General features: G+C 35.5%; 2 protein-coding genes and 1 non-coding gene across 3 annotated transcripts; 2 read left to right on the top strand and 1 right to left on the bottom strand.

Moving 5' to 3' along the window:
* The first annotated feature begins 3640 nt into the window (after positions 1 to 3640).
* On the top strand, positions 3641 to 8983 carry LOC140011242 (uncharacterized). The gene is made up of 6 exons (XM_072060007.1): positions 3641 to 3880; positions 4634 to 5188; positions 5303 to 6389; positions 6648 to 6740; positions 7905 to 8061; positions 8338 to 8983. Exons 1-6 carry the CDS (start codon positions 3641 to 3643, stop codon positions 8981 to 8983), a joined length of 2778 nt encoding a protein of 925 aa, XP_071916108.1.
* Positions 4178 to 4284, bottom strand: LOC140012355 (small nucleolar RNA R71). The gene has a single exon (XR_011819536.1). It is a non-coding gene; the product is annotated as a small nucleolar RNA R71 (small nucleolar RNA).
* Positions 8984 to 19286: 10303 nt separating the features above from the next.
* Positions 19287 to 19595, top strand: LOC113701307 (monothiol glutaredoxin-S6-like). The gene has a single exon (XM_027221893.2). It carries the CDS (start codon positions 19287 to 19289, stop codon positions 19593 to 19595), a length of 309 nt encoding a protein of 102 aa, XP_027077694.2.
* The last annotated feature ends 2444 nt before the right edge of the window (positions 19596 to 22039 follow it).

Raw genomic sequence — 22039 nt, 5'->3', positions numbered from 1 at the left:
TGGTTTCTTGGCAGATTTATTGATGGTATGGAATTAGGTCTCAAACCCAAGATTCCGTTTTCCACATCAGGCAGACAAACCTCACTAAACTGATCAACGACAAAATCTTGCAAGAACTTTAACCCATGACTTCTCGAGGCTTGTGAATTGTTAGCTGATCAGGTCAGAATGCTCAAGCAGCAGCTTGCTACTGCTAACCTCTTAATTTGTACCTTATATATCCTGAAAATGGAGACCAAACCATCTGGACTGCTTGTTGTTCAGGTTCTTTTAAGGTTAAAGAAACTTTGAAGCCCTTGAGAGCAGTTAATCCATTTGCTTTACAAACACAAATTTTATTGCCTAAAATAAAAGACAAGAAAACTTGCACAAATATCAAATTGATTGAATCAAATAATGAGCGGGTTACAATCTCTGAAAATTCTTGAATCAAAGAAATTAATCCCCTGATTCTTCTCTTCGAATAGCTTCAATTGAAGGGCCGAAAGGCTTGTTCTCCAATCGAAAGGGTGTTTCCTACAATTTCGGCGTAGAAAACGATTGACTTGATGATGACGTTGAACACTTGGAACTCTTAAGTCTTCAGCACCAATGGCAAGAGGATTTGTTTGACTTGATTTGGACTTGGATAGAAGGAAAAGCTCTTGAGAGAATTTGACAGAGTTTCTCCAAACGTTAGGGATTTTTCTATATCTTTGCCTTGAGGCAAGACCTTTATTTATAGCCAAAATATGTAGGCTAGGTCTTCAAGAAAACCCCCAGAATCCCCTGCATTTTTGGATCACTTGTTCCTCAAGAAATCCATTGAACTTGGGCTTAAATAATGGGCCAATCTAAATAGTCAATTGTGAATAAATCAATTAATTCACTCAATTTAAATGGACATTACAAATTTAATTTGACTTAATAGCCCATATAATATTGGCCCAATTTGACAGTCCAAAACATAATGGACTTATACAATTTAATTTAATTTAATCAAGATCAATTCAATTCATTTAATCTTGACTAAATAAATTTTATTTGTCTACAACGTAATATAGCTTTCAGTTCTGTTCTCGACTACAAGAAAAAAAAATTACAAGAACGATCGTAATGTACATATCAAATTATCAAATGTAGACACTTAGACAACGACGTGCAAATATTAATATAGTGTTTGCATTAGAAACTGTGTTTTTATTTTTTTTAGTGTCCATAATTGATATTTAAATATCTATATCTATTGTGTTAGTACATATATTGCGTCTACAAATTGTTTTCAACGATTGCTGACTTGATGACTAACCTTGGACATAATCTTACCATCCTGTTTTGTTATTTTTGAATGTGTATACATAAACCACGCCTTAACTCAAACCCACAATAGAGACGACAATTTGGATTGAGATCCATTTATCCATCCATATAATCCATAATTAAATGGATTTGGATTATCCATTTATAGTGTTGGTTTTAAATGGTTGACCAAAATAAAATCATTAAATTAAATGGATTTATATGGATTATCCACAAAAGCCATATATATCCATTTACTTAAAAACCAAATAAAAGAAAAGGAAAGGATTTCTTGTTACATGTTTTTCAACTCTATCTCATTCCTCTGTTCCTTAGTGTTGGCCTCCTCCGCATTTATTCCACCGGCCTTATGAACATGCTGATGATGATGGCAACTAGCAGCCGCCATCAAATCATAAACGTGGTGTCTCAATTTCTGCTAATTCAATGATGTACTAGTTCCGACCTTTTAACTCAAAGTTTAATTTTGGACAAAAAATAAAGAGAGCAACTAGTGCCTTGCCTGCTTAAGTCTTGCTCAGAAGTGACAAATAAAGAAAGGCAGCCTTTACCTTTCCAGTATGACTAAATGCTTGTGTTCCATTCTGGTTTTAACCCAACTTAAGGATTTAGGCTTGATAAGGTGGAAGATCAAGAGTTTAAATATTACCTCCTATTAATTGTCACAATATGTGATTTTTTCAAAAAAAATTCATACGAGTGTGGTTTAATCCTCCGTAGGCCCAGTTGGACCTCCCTCCTTAGATTATGATATGATTCAATCCCCATTAATCCCCCATTAATTACCATATGGCTATTTGTACAACAATCTTCATGGTTAGTTCCAATTATTTTTGTCATTTATTGATTTTTGTCATTTTCAACAACTAAAATTTACAAGTACATAAAAAAGTATCTTCATATTACAAGAAATGGTAATACAAAAAAAAAAAAGTAATCAAAATATTTAAATGGATTATAAATGGATAATTGGTTTTTATTTAATCCATTAAGTCAAAACCAATTATAAACCATTTATCTATATTGCCACCTCTAACCCACAAGGACTAAAATCATATTGGATAACAATGTAAAGCCTCAACAAGCTATATATAGATTGGACTAAAATCATTTTCGGACCTGTACTCGATTTCTCCAGTTAGAAGTAGGGTTGTTGATAAGTGAATATTTAACGTACATTTTGTATGAATTTGGCATGAATTTTTGGTATGTTTTGAGAAGATTAAAGCCATATTTAAATTCTTTTGGTGATAATTGCTTAAATATTCTTCTTGCAACAAGTTTTCTCTCTAGTTAGGAGTACTTGGAGAAGCATTTTTTGGAGAGTTTTCACTTGTAATCATATTGTGCAAGAACATAGCAGGAATTGGAGAGCTTCACCTTCAATTGGCTAAGCTTTCTTTTATCTTTCTTATACTTGTACTTTATGATGTTTTGTATTAATAAACTTGTGAATTTGATTGTTAAATCATTCATGAGTAGCTAAACTCCTTCATCTAGGGAGTAGATGAAACTTATGGCTAAATAATACTAATTGAATGTGATTTACACTTGTTATATCTTGAGTTAACTTGTCTACTTGTGTAGCTGTGATTTCTTGTTATTGTTTGATCACCAATAACTTGTTTACAGTTGTTATTGTTCAATGAGAATTGGTAATAACAATGGAAACACATGAGTAGAGCTTGAGTTGTATGTTCATGAAAATAGAAATACACTTAAGTGGATTACTTAGTATTTCATGAACTAAAACAGAGTTGTAGTAGTATTTCACCATGGAAATAGGGAAATCTATGTTGCTCTAAGCCATTTCATCATGGAAATGAGACTTGGTAATCTTGGAAATAAATCTCTGGTTAAGCAAGAATAATAGCAATAAGTAAATCCATTTATTTGTGTAGTTTATGCCATAAGTGGAATCTACATCCCTAGAATCTTCATTAAGTGAAATTTCTCTATTTGCATTCAGCATTTGTTAAACTAGATTTGTACATCAGATTTGTAGATTACAGCATTAGATTTTCTCTGCTCAAAATTAATGGTAAGTCTAAATAATAGAGAGAACAGGGGCTTAGTAATTGTTTAAATTGCTCCTCGTGGGATCGACCCGATACACATCTTGTACTAAAATTTCGACCTGTATACTTGCAGTCCAACGGGTGTAAAATCGGAATTAAACTTGCATTGATACAATAAGAACCCGTCAAGTTTTTGGCGCCGTTGCCGGGGAGCGGCAATATTAGGGCCTAGTCATCTCTATTAATTTAGACATTTTCATTTGTTTTTATCCAAGTTGTTGAATTAAAACTACAAAAATTTCTCTTATTTTTATTTGTAGTGCATGCACCGATCAAATAGAGAAGTTGCACATTTTGATCCTGAAATTGAAAGAACATTGCGGAGACAAAGGAGGAATACACTGCATCAAGAGGAACAAGAGGTTTGGCAGCCAATAGAAGATATCTTGATAGAATTACCATTTGAAGAAGAAATGGCGGAAAATGACCTAAATAGGCGAGTTCTGCGAGATTTTACTATACCGGGAACACAAGGTTCACAAACGAGCATAGCAAGGCCTGCGGTAAATGCTAACAACTTTGAGATTAAACCTTCACTTATCCAAATGGTTCAACAATCTCAATTTGGAGGTAATGCAGTAGAAGATCCTAATACACACTTAGCTACATTCTTGGAAATTTGTGATACAATTAAAATGAATGGAGTTAGTGATGATGCTATAAGGCTAAGATTGTTCCCATTTTCATTGAGAGATAAGGCCAAACTTTGGCTACACTCTCATGCTCCCAATACTTTCACTGGATGGGATGAATTATCAAGAGCATTCTTAAATAAGTACTTTCCACCAGGTAAGACTGCTAAGCTTAGAATGGATATCACTAGTTTTAGCCAATTAGAAGGTGAATCATTATATGAGGCATGGGAAAGGTTTAGAGATCTGCTTCGGAAATGTCCACATCATGGACTGCCGGAGTGGTTAATCATACAAACCTTCTATAATGGTTTAGTTTTTTCTACTAAAACTATGATCGATGCAGCTGCAGGTGGAGCTTTAATGGGTAAAACACCCCAAGAAGCTCATAATTTGATAGAAGAAATGGCAGCAAATAACTACCAATGGGCCAATGAGAGAGGTAATGCAAGACGTCACGCAGGTATGATAGAAATGGACACTCTTAATATGCTGAGTGCTCAAATGAATAATGTGATGAAATTGCTAAGTAGACAAGGTCCAAGCTCATCTAATGCACATGTAGCATGCTGTTCTGTATGTGGAGGTGAACATGATACTAATGAGTGTGTTGATTCTGAACAGGTACAATTCGTCAATAATTACAATCGTAATGCTCAAAATAACCCCTACTCGAATACTTACAATCCGGGGTGGAGAAATCATCCAAACTTTGGATGGAAGGATCAAGGAAATCAACCAAGGCCAACCAATCCACCGGGATTTCAATCAAGGCAACAACAAGCTGAAACTAAATCTGGTTGGGAGATGGCAGTGGAAAAGCTTGCAAAAGTTACCTCGGACAGATTTGAGCGAGTAGAAGGAAGGTTGGACCAACTCACTACAATGTACAGGAATGTAGAGGTCCAAATTGGTCAAATTGCTAGTTCTTTGAATAATCGAAATCAAGGAGAATTACCTAGCAAAACAGAGGTCAATCCTAAGGAGCATGTGAAAGCCATTACTCTTCGTAGTGGTAGACAATTAGAAGATCCTCCAGTGAAGGAAGTTGAGAAGGATGAGAATGAAAAACAAGAAGAAAAGCAGTGGAACCAAGAGGCGATTGTGGAGGAAAATAGTCGGGAGAATCCAAGAGAAAAGCAACCATCATCTTCCACTACCATTCCAATACCCCCTGCGGTTCCATTCCCACAAAGATTAAAGCAAAATAAGTTTGATAAAGATTTTGAAAAATTTGTTAAACTTTTCAAACAATTGCACATTAACATTCCTTTTGCCGATGCTATTTTGCAGATTCCGTCTTATGCGAAATTTCTCAAGGAAATCATGACTAGAAAAAGAAAGTTGGAAGACTGCGAAACAATAGCATTAACGGAGGAATGTAGTGCAATTATTCAAAATAAGCTACCACCGAAGTTGAAGGATCCAGGGAGTTTTTCTATACCTTGCACCATAGGTAACGTTGATTTTTCTAAAGCATTGTGTGATCTTGGTGCTAGTGTATCATTAATACCTTTAACGGTGGCTAGACAATTGGGTTTGCATGAGCTTAAACGCACAAATATTACTTTGCAACTAGCGGATCGGTCTATTAGATATCCAGTGGGAGTGTTGGAGAATGTATTGATAAAAGTTCAAAAATTTATCATTCCAGTGGATTTTGTGGTATTAGATATGGAAGAAGATATATCTATGCCAATTATTCTAGGTAGACCATTTCTAGCTACTGCAGGTACTATTATTGATGTAAAAAATGGCAAGCTTAAGTTTCAAGTAGGTGAAGAAGAAGTAGAATTTAATTTGAATGAAATGGAAAAATACCCTTCTTTTACCGATCATGCTTATTCTATTGGCACAATTGATAAACTAACCCAAGAGATGAGTCAAGTCAACCTTGACTTAGATCCTCTTGAGCATTGTTTAATGAGTTTAGGTAAGCAAGAAGATGTTTGTGAAGAAATTGAAGAATTGGCCAAGTACTTGGATTTTCAAGCACCTTATAAAAGGGGTAATTTGTATGAAAGTCTTGGCCAAGGAAAAGGGTTTTCACAACCTTCAGAAATTGAACCTCCAAGGTTAGAGCTCAAGCCACTTCCGACTCATCTAAGGTATGAATTTCTTGGAGAAAATAAAACTTTACCTGTAATTGTTAGTGCTGACCTTGATGATGAACAGTGTGCAAAGTTGCTAAGAGTTCTAAGAAGGTGTAAGAAGGCAATTGGATGGACAATTTCAGACATTAAAGGTATAAGTCCTTCTATATGCATGCATCGAATTTTATTGGAGGACAATTGCAAACCAGTGGTGGAAACACAAAGAAGACTCAATCCAAACATGAAAGAGGTGGTAAGAAATGAAATTCTTAAATGGCTTGACGCAGGTATAGTTTTTCCTATCTCCGATAGTGTTTGGATTAGTCCAATTCATGTGGTACCAAAGAAGGGTGGAATGACTACAATCGTGGGTAAAAATGATGAATTAATTCCATCTAGACTTGTGGTAGGGTGGAGAGTGTGTATTGATTATCGTAAGTTAAATACGGTAACAAGAAAAGATCATTTTCCCCTACCATTTCTTGATCAATTATTGGAGCGAATAGCTGGATATGAATTTTACTGTTTTCTTGATGGTTTTTCAGGATATAATCAAATAGCTATAGCTCCAGAGGATCAAGAAAAGACCACATTTACATGTCCTTATGGCACTTTTGCCTTTAGAAGAATGCCATTTGGTTTATGCAATGCTCCTGCAACTTTTCAACGATGCATGATGGCTATTTTTTCTGATTATATTGAGAAAATTATGGAGATATTTATGGATGATTTTTCTGTGTATGGTTCATCTTTTGATCAGTGTCTTCATAATTTGGAATTAATTTTGCAGAGATGCGAGGAAACAAATCTTGTACTGAATTGGGAGAAATGTCATTTTATGGTAAAAGAAGGAATTGTCTTAGGACACAAGATTTCCTCCAAGGGAATTGAGGTGGATCAAGCCAAAATAGAAGTCATCGAAAAATTGCCACCCCCAAGCAATGTCAAGGGGATAAGGAGTTTTTTAGGACATGCTGGCTTTTATAGACGTTTTATTAAAGATTTTTCTAAAATAGTAAAGCCATTATGTGATTTATTATGTAAAGATTCTCCTTTTCAATTTGATGACAATTGTTTGGTTGCATTTGAAAGGTTGAAGAAGGAATTGATTTCTGCCCCAATTATAACTTCACCAGATTGGTCAATACCATTTGAATTGATGTGTGATGCAAGTGATTATGCAGTTGGAGCAGTTTTGGGACAAAAGAAAGAAGGACGATTGCACGTCATTTACTATGCTAGCAAGTTGCTAAATGAGGCTCAACTCAATTATGCAACGACAGAAAAAGAGCTATTGGCAGTGATATTTGCTTTGGACAAATTTAGATCCTATTTAGTAGGATCTAAAGTCATTATATATACGGACCATTCAGCTCTTAAATATTTGCTGCATAAGAAGGATGCAAAACCTAGACTAATTCGGTGGATTCTTTTATTGCAGGAATTTGATGTGGAGATAAAAGACAAAAAGGGATCGGAGAATCTAGTTGCAGATCATTTATCACGTTTGGAATATATCCCAATCAAAGATCAGGTTCCAATTCAAGAGAATTTTCCGGATGAGTTTGTCCTAGCACTTAGAAATTCTCCATGGTATGCAGATTTTGCTAACTACTTGGTCAGTGGAGAGATTCAAAAGGGATTTAATTATCATCAAAAGAAGAAATTCTTACATGACGTAAAAAGTTACTTTTGGGAGGAACCATTGCTATACAGACATTGTGCCGATGGTATGATACGTAGATGTATTCCTGAAGATGAGGTACATAATGTTTTATATCATTGTCATAACCTTGAAACAGGTGGTCATTTCAGTACTTCAAAGACTGTGGCAAAGGTATGGCAATCAGGATTTTATTGGCCAACTATGTACCAAGATGCTAGGGAATATGTTAAAAATTGTGATGCATGCCAAAGAACTGGAAATATATCTCGAAAGAATGAAATGCCCCTGACTACGTTCTTGGAAGTTGAGTTATTTGATGTATGGGGTATTGATTTTATGGGACCATTTCCTAGTTCTTTTAATAATAAGTACATCTTAGTAGCAGTGGATTATGTTTCTAAATGGGTTGAAGCAATCGCTTCACCTACTAATGACTCTAAAATTGTACTTAGATTCCTTAAAAAGAATATTTTCAGTAGATTTGGTATACCCAAGGCCATAGTAAGTGATGAAGGGAAACATTTTTGTAACAGACAATTGGATTCCTTATTGTTTAAATATGGTTGTAGGCACAAGACATCACTTCCATATCATCCTCAAGCCAATGGACAAGCAGAGCTAGCTAATAGAGAGATAAAGCTCATTTTGGAGAAAACTGTGAATAAATCACGCAAGAATTGGGCTACAAAGCTAGATGATACACTATGGGCTTACCGAACGGCATTTAAGACACCCCTAGGGATGTCACCGTATCGTTTAGTCTATGGGAAAGCTTGTCACCTACCTGTGGAGATTGAGCACAAAGCTTATTGGGCAATTAAATCTATTAACATGGATTGTAATTTTGCAGGAGAAAAGCGATTACTTGAGCTAAGTGAATTGGAGGAACACCGACTACATGCATATGAAAATGCCAAAATTTATAAAGAAAAGATCAAATATTGGCATGACAAGCATATTATTCCTAAAAAATTTCTGGTAGGGCAAAAGGTACTCTTGTTCAATTCACGCCTGAGGTTATTTCCAGGAAAATTGAAGTCAAGGTGGTCGGGACCATTTGAAGTAACTCAAGTATTTCCTTATGGAGCAGTGGAAATAAAAGGAGAAAATGGTTCTCCATTTAAAGTAAATGGGCAAAGATTGAAGCCCTATTTGGCCGGAGAAAAGGTTCCTAAAGGAGTAAATTACTCCTTAGGAAATGCAATGGAGAATTAAAGAAGTTATAGGAAAGTCGAGCCAACGACTATAAACAAAAGCGCTTGTTGGGAGGCAACCTAATAATAATAATGTATTTGTGTGTTTTTATGTGTTTCTTACATTTTGGTGTAAGTTAATTGACTAATTAGATGTATTTCACTTGTTTATAGGAGATACGGGAGTTTTATCATCCATCTTGGAGGTGCACTTGAAGATCATGTTGGCAGGGAGTTTTCTTACCAAATTGTGTTTTAAGTGTTTAAAATTTCTATGCCTATACATACATTGTGCATTTCAAGTGAGTTTTGGTGATATCATGGTTATAAAGGTTCATGGATTCATTTGATGTGTATTTAATGCTCAGAAATGCCATTTTGATGTAAAAATGCAAAAATGATCAAAGAACCTCACCCCTCGATTTTCAATGTAAATGTGTTTGTTGTGTTTTGAGAGGATGGATATTGTGTTTAAGGTATATTGCATGTGCGTGGGAGGTTAGAATTGATAAAAGTTTGTCCAATGTGTGTTTTGGAATTGGCCGGAAAAGGGAGAAAAAGTTTGAAAAATTGCAGTTTCTGCAATTAGTGCAGAGAAGTCAGGATCCGAGCTCGGATCCTAAAATCCCAGACAGATCCGACCGCGGATCCATAGATCCGAGCTCGGATCTTTTCCAACCCAGATAAATCCGAGGGCTCGTCTGTGTTTCTGTTGAGGCTGATCCGAGCCATGTAGGATCCGAGGCCTTCCAGAAAGGATCCGACCTCGGATCTCTTCGCGATAAGAAAGGAAACGAGGCCTCGGTTCCTCATTTTTTCCAGATTTCTCTTCTCTCTCTCTTCGAAACCCTATCCCCTTTCCTCCAATCTTCCATTTCATCCATAAAATTCCCAATTTTTCACAATAAAACCTTCCCTAACCTCTTGAGAGCATTAACCCTCAACAATTTAGAATCAAAAACATCAAATTGAGGGGTTTTGATCTTCAAGACGCAAAATAGGGCCAAACTGAAATCTAGCAATTTGAGGTCGAATTTGGGCTTGTTTCTATTCCATTTTTGCATCATTATCATCCTCCATCATCACTCCATCTATTTGAGGTAACAAATTTCGAATTTCTGTGACATTTTATATCTCTCATTTTTGTATATTTTTAGTTTTTCAATACATTTTGCTTAATTGTTGCAAATTCGTGATATAATTGTGCTACATTGTGCTCAAATCAGCTGTAATAATTATTTTCATGCTTATTTGTGTAAAAATTATGAATTTGGTGATAGTTTTGAGATTTCCTTCTCAATTTTTGGGCTTGAGCATTTTAGTGGTTTAAATTTGTGAATTTTGCTTTCAGTGAATATATGAACTGTTCCGAGAAGTATAAATCAATGTTATAATTGAAAATGATATGCTATCATTAGAGCAATAGCCCATTGGGTAAAAGTGTGTGTTCCCGATCAAGTTAAGCACATTGAACCACTTTTACTTGAAATAATTAATATTAGGATAACTTGGGAGTCATGTGTAGTTAACTTGAGTGTTAACGAGTGTTATGAATTGGATTGATGATATTCTCAAGTGTTTGAATGTTTATTTTTGCAAATAGATATAATTTAAAATTGTTTGCACTTAATATGCATGAAATAATTTCTTTACTGCTAATATCCTTTCTAAGTGTAGGAATTGGATTTGAGAAGTGTTAGGAAGCTTATTTGTTTAAATTTGGGGACATTTTGGCAGGGAGTTTAGCCCTTTTTCAAAGGGAAACTCTGCCGAAATTTTCTTAAATTCCTATTTTAATATGAATGAGCGAGTTTCTATCTTTTCTAATACATACTCATCTTGTTTATAGGTGCTATGGCTCGTACAAGGAGGGCTCGTATTCGTACTCCTACACCATCGTCAAGTGAAGAACATACACCTTCTGTGCATGAGGAGTCGCCTGAGGAAGAATCTCCTTCGCCTGAGTCACCACCTCGATCTCGCCGGAAGACTGCATCCACTAGCCGTGATGAGCCACCGCCAGATTACGATACCACACGATTCACATCGCTCGAAAACCAAGAGTGGTATGAAGCCGGCCTAGCCAAGGAGATCATCATTGAGAAACACTTGGCTCCAGAGGTGGATGCGCACTACCATATTTCGACAGCATTCAAGCGACTTGGATGGGAGAACATCCTTCAATTGCCCAAGTACTACTACCCCAACTTGGTCCGGGAGTTCTACGCCAATGTGGAGAACAAGCAGAGCCACAGTGGCAACCTCATCGTCTCGTGGGTTCGAGGCAGGAAAGTGGTTCTCAATCGAGAGGCACTGCGACGTTTCGTTCAACTCATAGACGAAGGCGAAGATGTCAAACTGACTAAGGAATTCAAGGCTCGAGACCCTTGGCAAGTGGGAGAAGCCGTGGAGCGTCTAAAGGGTCAGTACCGTGAGCGAGGAACTTCGAAAAAACTCACGGTATATGCCGACTCCTTTGAGCATCGATACCACCTGATCTTCTATCTTTTTGCATTTAATGTGGTGCCGAAAAAGAGTGGTAAACGGGAGATCCGAAATAGCGATCTCTATTTTCTGGATAAGATGATACATGGATTGGGTAGGCAGTTGACTGGCATTCCTCTACCCAGCATTATCATCAGCTATATGCGGACCACAGCTCGCATGAGGGCCGGCGAGACTTGCTTCGGATTCCCTCGACTGCTATCCCTCGTGTTTGAGAAGCTCAAGGTTCCTCGTGGAACCGAGAGAGCGGTGGTAACTAGGTCTGTCGAGGAGGTAAATGCTTCTATACTCAACGCTTTGGGTATTTCTACTGATTTTGGAGCTGCTTTGGTCCGGGACACAGGAGAAGCATCGACTTCCACTCAGCCTCCGCCTCACACTGAACCACAAGCGGCAACCCAAGAGACGGAGGCACATCAGACTCTTCCTCCTCCGATTCCGCGACCACCTCCTCAACCGCGCTCCAAGTGGCAAGAGCTTCTCAATGCTATTTGTTGTATGGAGACGCGAGTCGTCGAGCGCATTGACCAGACGGAGCGGATGATGACTGAGCGCCTCGACCGACATGATCGCCGCCTTCGTGCGATCGAGGATCATTTTCATATCCGACGGTCTCCTACTCCGACACCTCATCAGGAGGAGGGCCATATTGGTACTTCACAGGGTTATCATGGAGCCGAGGAGGCAGTAGACCCTCGTTCCGAGCAACCATGATACTTTTTAGCGGATTAGATCTTTTATTTCTTTATTTTTCTTTTCTTTTGTTAAAACAAACTTTGTGATTTCAGTTTTCTTTTATTTGAATCATCTTGTGCTACTTATGGTGTTTGGTACCCTTGTTGTCTCAATTTGGGCAGAATTTGGATGATCGTGATGATTAAGGGTTTCAAATTGCATCACCACCTATTTGAGGGAAGTTTCAGTTCTTTTACCTTCCTCTACAATGAGGACATTGTAGATTTTAAGTGTGGGGGAGGGATCACTTTATCGTATGGGTGATTGTGTCTTGAAATGCATGACTTTAGTTGTTTAGAGCTTAAAAATGTTGGAATTATATTTGGAGATATTGTCATGAGGATAATTTTTTGTGAAAATGATCTGTCTCTCTCCTCAGCAAGTGGCACAGCCGTTTTTCTTTACCTTTCTCACAACTTTTACAGCTATTTTGAGGGACAGAAATCGGTGGCACATGCTTCTGCAATAAAAGAGAAGACCAAATGAGTGTGGACAAAAGGAACATCATATCTTTGACTTCTTTTTACAAAATCTAAGTGGAGGAAATTATGAAGTGAGAGGAATGGAATTTCTACCACCTTTTATGCAGAAACACAAGGGAGAAGCAAGGATAACCATACGTAGCTAGTTTTCCTTCTTGCAACAAGTTTTCTCTCTAGTTAGGAGTACTTGGAGAAGCATTTTTTGGAGAGTTTTCACTTGTAATCATATTGTGCAAGAACATAGCAGGAATTGGAGAGCTTCACCTTCAATTGGCTAAGCTTTCTTTTATCTTTCTTATACTTGTACTTTATGATGTTTTGTATTAATAAACTTGTGAATTTGATTGTTAAATCATTCATGAGTAGCTAAACTCCTTCATCTAGGGAGTAGATGAAACTTATGGCTAAATAATACTAATTGAATGTGATTTACACTTGTTATATCTTGAGTTAACTTGTCTACTTGTGTAGCTGTGATTTCTTGTTATTGTTTGATCACCAATAACTTGTTTACAGTTGTTATTGTTCAATGAGAATTGGTAATAACAATGGAAACACATGAGTAGAGCTTGAGTTGTATGTTCATGAAAATAGAAATACACTTAAGTGGATTACTTAGTATTTCATGAACTAAAACAGAGTTGTAGTAGTATTTCACCATGGAAATAGGGAAATCTATGTTGCTCTAAGCCATTTCATCATGGAAATGAGACTTGGTAATCTTGGAAATAAATCTCTGGTTAAGCAAGAATAATAGCAATAAGTAAATCCATTTATTTGTGTAGTTTATGCCATAAGTGGAATCTACATCCCTAGAATCTTCATTAAGTGAAATTTCTCTATTTGCATTCAGCATTTGTTAAACTAGATTTGTACATCAGATTTGTAGATTACAGCATTAGATTTTCTCTGCTCAAAATTAATGGTAAGTCTAAATAATAGAGAGAACAGGGGCTTAGTAATTGTTTAAATTGCTCCTCGTGGGATCGACCCGATACACATCTTGTACTAAAATTTCGACCTGTATACTTGCAGTCCAACGGGTGTAAAATCGGAATTAAACTTGCATTGATACAATAAGAACCCGTCAGTTGTATAACAAAATAAAGCCTCTTGCTTTTACAAGCTTTTACTGCTCTTCTTCATTTGCTCCCAAAAGAAAAGAAAAGAAAAAAAGAAGCCTCAGCTAGCTACTTCAAATCGGCGAACTTGAATTGATTTTGGAGTATAATTATCAAAACTCAAATAACATTTTGAATGGAGCCCTAGATTACAGACATATATGGGGAAACTTAATTGTGAGCCAGATTCGAAAAAGTGATTTTATCCGGTATTTAAGTTTAATTATTTTTTTCACAATCATTTCTGAAATAATACACATTTTGTAGCCCGGCCCTGAAAATATGCAAAATTACGATCCAATTTAATTTGATCTGTTTAGCTGCTTGGCCAAAACACAGACTGATCAAGGCTTTAGAACATAATCAATTAACACCGTTAGAAGCTAGCTTGAATTATATCAAGGTATCCGTGCTTATTCACCCAATACTTCTATTTCCTATCTTCACTAGAAATTTTTTTTTTTTTTTTCTTGACAGAGGTTGTTGTGTGTGTAGCTACCTTTTATTCGCTTCTAGTAACAATTGTTAAAGCTGAGATAGGCAAGTTGTGCTAAGCAGTAGAATGTCAATCAATCTTCAGGGCTCACCAAAAATCGAGTAAACATATATGTTGGTTCTTGCCCATTTTATGCCTGATATTAAGCCTAAATATCAGGCATAAAAATATTGAGGTTGGTCATTATTTAGATTTCCGTACAAAATGCAAGGGAAAGTACGTACCACGTACAACCGCTGTGGCAGACTCCCCATAGTTGTTGACTCCAACCTAAAAGAGAGCCTTTTAGATTTTCCCCCCAAAATAATGTGGAATCAAATGGACTTGTATGTGAACCCAAAAATAATAATAATAAAAATAATACGGACTTGTTCTGTTCCGCACCCTTTTCGTTTTTATCCTCTGAACTCCTTTATTTTGAATACTTTGCATTCTAAATTTATCAAAATATTCCAAATCCTCCAAACAGGTCATACAGCGAAGAGATATCGACTTTGATGATTGGAGAACCCCAATTTGGTAAATTAATAATTTTACATGATGTACCTAATTGAAGTTGATTTCATATTTGGAGTGATCCACTATGGTTAAAACTTGCATAATTCGACATGGATCATAATATTGGAATTTTATAGGGGTCCACTCTTTTTACTATGCTCTTTTTTCACATTGTTTTCAGTGTCAGTAGTAGTAGTAGGAGGGTTTAAATCGAGGATCTCTCATTTGCCATTCTTCCTTTTAGACCATCCAATTCCAATCTATCTCTCACCACTACTGTGCCTTTAGAGTACAGAATTGAAAAAAATCATTAAATAATACACGTGATATTTTATAGCGAGGCCCTGCACCCTTAGGGCGCCTAACAAGAAAAAAAAACAGAGAGATACTGTTATATCTAGGTATTTCACCAACTTGGACTAAGGTAGTCATATTAGCCATGCAAAAGTCCATCGATTTCACTCCCCAAATTAGTGTATCAGGAGACTTTGGTTTCTCTTGGCGGAAGAGGTGATAGTTTATCCTGAGAGAAGATCGCAAGACTAAGCAAATGGCCTTAGCTAGTACTCTTTTCAATTTGGATTATTCTTTAACATGCCAGGCAAAAGCAATTTTTCTTCGAAATGGTATGCAAAAATTGAAATTTTCACTTCAATTGGTCTGAATGGGGTTTGGTTCTCAGTTGTCTAAGTCATGTGTTACCATAAGCTGGCCTCGATTAACAAGAATGTTTACTTTGGAAAAAATTGATAAATCAATTAATTTTAACCACAATTTAAAAAAAAAAAAAAAAAAACTGGAAGAACAAAACAATAGAGGTTAGTCTGTCAGACAACCACAAGACCACCCTATCCCATGCCGAAGCACGAACTAGGAACGATCCTCCACTTCTCAGTCAAGAACAGCAAATATGAACTGGGCATCTTTTGTTCGTTGCAAGAAAAAAAAAATCTAGAATGGCTTTTCCTTGATTAACTTTTCCTCGAGAATCAAATTGTTATGGGATTTTTAAGGGAATGAGGCTTTTCATGTCTATTAAGTCATATGGTTTTTTATATGTTCGCAAGCAATCCACAATTGTAACTTCTAACTCAAAAACAACGGGATGTTGAATGGCTTATTGCTAATAAAACTCACATTTAGTGAGACTCAAACTCATATTTGTAGACTTCTACTTTTTTGTGTCTCAACCTTGGACTGCATACTAAAATCTTATGGAGTCTATAAGTTGTATCTTAACATATGAAAGAAAAGGAAAAGTTTAAATTCTCTTTTCATTTCATTTTCTTTCAGTTAGCAACAATAAGCGTATAACCACCCATATAGAGGAAGACACATATTTATACTTCTTCCGTTCTATTTTGATAGTTTTATTTTTATTTTTCATCCATTTCAAATTATAGTCCAACTTTCAATTCAAGAATATATTTAATTTTTAATTTCTCCAAAATACCCTTAGTTAATATACTTCATTATCAGTAAATATAATCTACCTTATTTAATACAATCAACTTTTCCACTTGATATATGTCTTGAATGGTGTAATATACCATTATTATTGTTGTTATAATTAATGTAAAGGTATAGTGATTACTGATACTCTTAATATTAATATAAAGGTATTTAGAAAAACATTAGGTCAGATTTACTTTCCAACAAAATTAGCTAATTTTTCTTAAAACTATATGAGAAAAATCTCAAGACTATTAAATGGGATGGAATGAGTAGAAAATTAATTACAATCCATAATAGAAAACCTTTTGTTCATGAAGTCTTTACCGTGGTTGTTTTCAATCAATACACTTGGGCCTAATTGACAAATTCATTTTAAATTAATCTTATTATGGACAGTCCAAAACTAAGCAACATACGACTTAAGTTGTAGAAACAAACTAAAAGATGGCCCACTTTTATGATTTTAAGAATTTTCATATTTGTGTCTATCATTTAGCAATTTTGTGATTTTAGATCGGTTGTTTGTAGATAGACTCTAATCTTATATACACTTTTAGGATATATACTGTCACAATTATTTGTATATATATATATATATATATATATATATATATATATATATACACACACACACTATCAGGATATATGCAAAATTTTGAATTTCAAATTCAGATTAAGATTTGTTGTCATACATCCAACATCCAATTCTGATAATTATACACTGCCAATGTATAAAAAATAATTTATTTATTTTAGGAAATTGATATCCATGCGTCCATTTTAGGCTCTTGCACTCCAATCCACTCACTAAATAACATGCCTCTAAGGAGTGCAAGAAATTAATTTTGGAGTGCAAATATCACTTCTATTATTTTATGGTATCTAAATGCACAATGTCACATTAGTGCTAATTGGGCTTTCGAATAAAACAACGAACAAATTCAGCCCCTCAAGTTTTTAAATAAGATACTTCTATCCCTTTTTTTAAAGATACCCATACCTTCTCGATCCTTACCAATTAAACACAAATATTTGAGAATTGATTAAGTACTACAACAAGAAATCACGCTCTTGAACTACATGTTGACGTTAATTAGCTCTTAAAATTGAAAGAAAAACATTAACTCAAAATGACATATATCATAGCAACGTTGATTACCACGCATATTAACAGTCTAAAGTATTCCAAATATTTTAATTGGATTTTTCTTTGATTATGGAGGTTGGCAGCTACATTTTATTCTCTTCTAGTATCAGAATTGGAGAATTTTCGAGATTTGCATATGTAAAACTGTTAAAGATAAGGTGTGCAAGTCATCCTCGGCAATATAATGTTATTTTTCTCACAGAATATATGCCTCACGCCCCAACTCCAGGTTGTGAGTTGTTTGTCATTTGTTGACATGGAACTAAATAAAGGAGAAGAAAAGAAAAGATGGTAGAGTTATATAGATGAACTTGGCTTGAAGTGAAAAAGAATAAAGTGCTTGGCTATAAATTCTTTAAAAAATCTAAAGATGTATTGGAGATATATTACAAAATGGCAAAAATAAATAGTTATTTAGCTCATAGGAGCATGTCCTCAATATAAAAGAAAACTCCCTTAATGGTTTAACTAAAGAAAATGGCTCGATTTTTGCAAAGCATGCAGCTTTTAAGTTTCAATATGTACACAAAAAGAAAAACAAAAATGAGAGAGAGAAAAATAGAAGAAGAATAAGAACCCGAGGCAATGGTGCGCTATCTTTGATATCTGTCATCTAGTTATCCCTCTAACGTGCTTTAAAATTTGAAAAGAAAATGCATGATGTGATTTCTATGCTTTTTCATTTTAATTTTTTTTTTGTAGACTCGACCCTTGGAATCATTAAATAATTTTTTGAAGAAACATTGTGTGAGATGGGAAGGATATGTGATGGGATCTTCTATATATTATTGTTCGATCTATTTATCATGTAGAGAAGTCTAGAAAGGCATCATTTTGTGTAAGAGGTAAATTTTGCTCAGAAATGGAGAATCTGCTACAACCCTTCTTTATACCTTCTTTTCGCTTTTGTAATGGATTTCTAAACCATAACACCATTGTGGTTTAGCCTAAATCTTTTATGCTGCTTCCAAATTGGGTTGGTAGCAGGGAACCCTTTCGTTTATTAAGCCAAAAAAAAGGACCGGGGTGATAAGGGGCCAATCAACCTTGATAAACAACAAACTTTGATGAAAGAATTTCATTTTCTTAGTGATAAGGGGTCTAAGGTATTTGGAAATTTGGGAGTTATCTACTTGAAAAAGGAGAGATAGGAACATATTCATACACACTATTGTCCTTAAAACACAGTCAAAACTATTGTGCCCGAACAGTCAAAGGAATTACATTCTGTTCACTTGGAGAAGTCCAATGTCTTGTATACTATTTTTCTGGCCCGAGTTTTGCAAATGTGAGTGGTGTTTGGCAAATGGCTATTAGGGCCTGGAGTGGGTATCAAGATTAATAATAATTGTTATCTATTGTTTGATAGATCATCACGGGCATCATTCAATAGAAATGAAAGTGTTACATATTGTCCCTTATCATCTCCCATTTATTATTTGGCTTTCAAATTGATTAACTTGTTAATAAAATGACATATATTCCAGTTCTAAACCAAACATATTGAATAATCTAACTGAATTCAGAAGCCATAGTACACCATCCTGACCATGGAATCTTTCTAGTAAAATTAAGGAAAAGACTATTATCATCTACGACTACTTTCGGCTTTCAATGTTGTCAGCATGTTGACGCAACTTAAGATTCTTTGTTGTCTGAGACAGATCAAACCTTTATTGTGTTTGTATCGCAGCTGATATTATCCAAGAATCAACTTTAGAAGCAAAATGATCTTACAGATATTCGTATTTTTCCTACTCGAGAAGAAAACTATAGCTGTCCATCATCTTTATTTCTCTATATATGCCTTTATGAAATTCAGATATTTCTGAAACCAAGACTTAAACTTCCTCTGATCAAACAGTAATTCAAAACTTTTAAGTAGAATGGAAACAGTGAGGGGATTGGGGTCAGAAAAGCCAGTTGTGATCTTCAGCAAGAGCAACTGCTGCATTTCCCATGCTATCAAGATGCTGATAAGAAGCTTTGGGGCGAATCCTACGGTTTGTGAGCTTGATCATCACCCGAAAGGAAGGGATATTGAGAATGCATTGCTAACATTAGGATGTAATCCTAGTGTTCCTGCTGTTTTCATAGGGAAGCTATTTGTTGGCGGTTCCACTGAGGTTCTGAGCCTCAACATTCGAGGCAAGTTGAAACCATTGCTTATCGAAGCCAACGCTATATGGATGTGATTGTACTTAAGGCACCATCTGCATATTTCAGCCTCGGTCTCTTTTCTGATTCTGTTCCCTTTTTCCTCCCCTTTTGCAATCTTTAGGTGAGAAGGGTTTTGTCATGAAGATACAGCAGTTGCACTAAGCCAACGTTTTGATCAACTTTGAGTCTCTTTTAGCTGTGTAATAATATCGAGTTAGAGTTAGATATGTCAGTGTGTAAGTGCATTTACAGTTTTCCAGTAGTGCAAGGAGGAGAAACAACTTTAGGTGATTATCTTATCGCATACTTTGATAAATAAGACTCTTTTTAATACAACTGTTGATTAGGTTACTTAAACTTGAATGCAGGATATATTCCCATAGAGGTGAGCTTCAAATGCAAAAATTGTGCTCGACTCATTTTCGTTCATGTTACTTCAAATTAATTCAAACTATATGGTAAATCAGTTACAAAAGATGAAACTGAATAGTTGCTTAGCTCCTAGGAGCATAGTTATTAAATCTAGTCCGAAAACCGACCCCACAAAGTATTGATTCAAAGGATTTTTTTTTTTGAAAGATTGATTCAACAGATGATTTAGTGATTGAACCATGCATATATAAGCATAAAAAAAAATACTAGTAGATTAAAATATCTAAAATAATATAATTATCGAATCAATAGTTAAACTAGTGATTTTCTTAATTTATTAGTTGAACCAACGAATCATTAAGCCTACTTTAGAGGGTGGTCCAACTGAGTCGAGGGACCTGATGGGGACTGAACCATTATCAGATCAGACGGGTGCACTAGAACAAGTCTCATATAGAGATATATTGATATGAGGTTAGGTTTGAACCCTTAATATCTTTCACTTCATAATTAATGTGGTGGTCAACTCCTCTAGAGGAAATGTACGAGTCATTAATTAGTCAACTGGTTTCTACCTTATCCGGTTCACCTACTAGCATGGTCTCGCTAGATTCAACCGTAGGTTAGTGATTGAACCATGTTCATTAGTATAAAAAAAATTGCATATTAAAACTTTTAAAGATAATATATAATTATTGAATCAATGGTTGAACTCACAATTTTTTGAATTTACTAGTTGAACCGATAAGTCATTGACCAGTTAACTAATTTCTTCCTTATTCATTCCAACTACTAACTCAATCCTGCTAAGTCGCCAATTCACCGAATTGATTAGTTCAATGCCAATATCAGGCCGGGGTTAATAATTATGCATAGGAGCATTTCCTTACAATAAAAACTTCCTTTATTGGCTTAATTTAAAAAGCGGCCCGGTCTTTGCAAATTAAGCACATTGCTTCCAATTATTTTCAATTTGTATAAGAAAATAAACCCAAGGTAGGAGCACCAAACTGGCACTTGTTACTCATATTAAATCAATTTAAAAGTTTTAAATAAGAAAAAGCATAGAAACCAACCATGGATCCATTAAATATCTATGGAAAGGATAATAGGGTTGGATCTTCTGTATTGTGATTCGATCCGTTTAAACATGTGGAGAAGGTCTAGGAAGGCATCATTTCTGTGTTAGACAAAAATGTTCCTTAGAAATGGAGAATCTGCTACAATCCTTCTTTGTACGTTCTTGTCACTTTTGTACTGGATTTCTAGACCATGACCATTAGGGGAGGATCGGTTTAATTTCAACTTTGATAAAGCATAAAAACAACAACTTCAATTCCTCCTATCTTTATTCCTTACAGATAACAAAAAGAAAGAAAGAAAAGAAAACTTCAATTCCTTTGCGAGAGATGGCCTAAGATATTTTGGTAAGTAAATCTGCATAAAGAAAAGGGTTAAAGGAAACAATGGAACATAATCAGACGTGATATTATCCTTAAACAATCAAAGGAATTACAGTTGTGCTCATTGGAGAAGGGTCTTATTAGTCATTCCGAAAAGGTCTTATTGTGTTGGGGCCTTCCACTTTAGAAACTTCAATGCATCATACACTTAAATGAAACTGATATTCATAAACCATAGTACACCTTCCTGTTGTCAATGTTATCAGCATGCTAATGCATCTTAAGATTTCATGTTGTCTAAGAAAGATCGAACCTTTATTCTATTTGTATAGCTGCTGATATTATCCAAGCATCACCTTTAGGTGCAAAATCTTAGAGATTCTTTCTTTTCCTACTTGAAGAAAACTGTTGCGATCTATCATCCTTAGCCCTCTATATATACCTTTATGCAATTCAAGATTTTTCTCAAAACAAGCCTCAAGCTTCCTCTCAACATATTCTAAGTTCTTAAGTAGATTGTGGTCAGAAAAGCCAGTGGCGATATTCATCAAGAGCAACTGCTGCATTTCCGATGCTCCCAGGCTTCGCGAGGCTTGCAAATTGCCTCTAATTAATGGCAAGGCCTTAGGCACTGTGATTTCTGCAGCTTCAGATAAATCTACCAACTCATTGCTAATCCTCTCCCAATCAAAGCACTGAACCAA

The sequence above is a fragment of the Coffea arabica genome, chromosome 7e (assembly GCF_036785885.1).
Source record: "Coffea arabica cultivar ET-39 chromosome 7e, Coffea Arabica ET-39 HiFi, whole genome shotgun sequence".
NCBI lineage: Eukaryota > Viridiplantae > Streptophyta > Magnoliopsida > Gentianales > Rubiaceae > Coffea > Coffea arabica.
The sequence above is the reverse complement of the archived record's forward strand: the minus strand, read 5'-3'. Positions and strand labels throughout refer to the sequence as shown.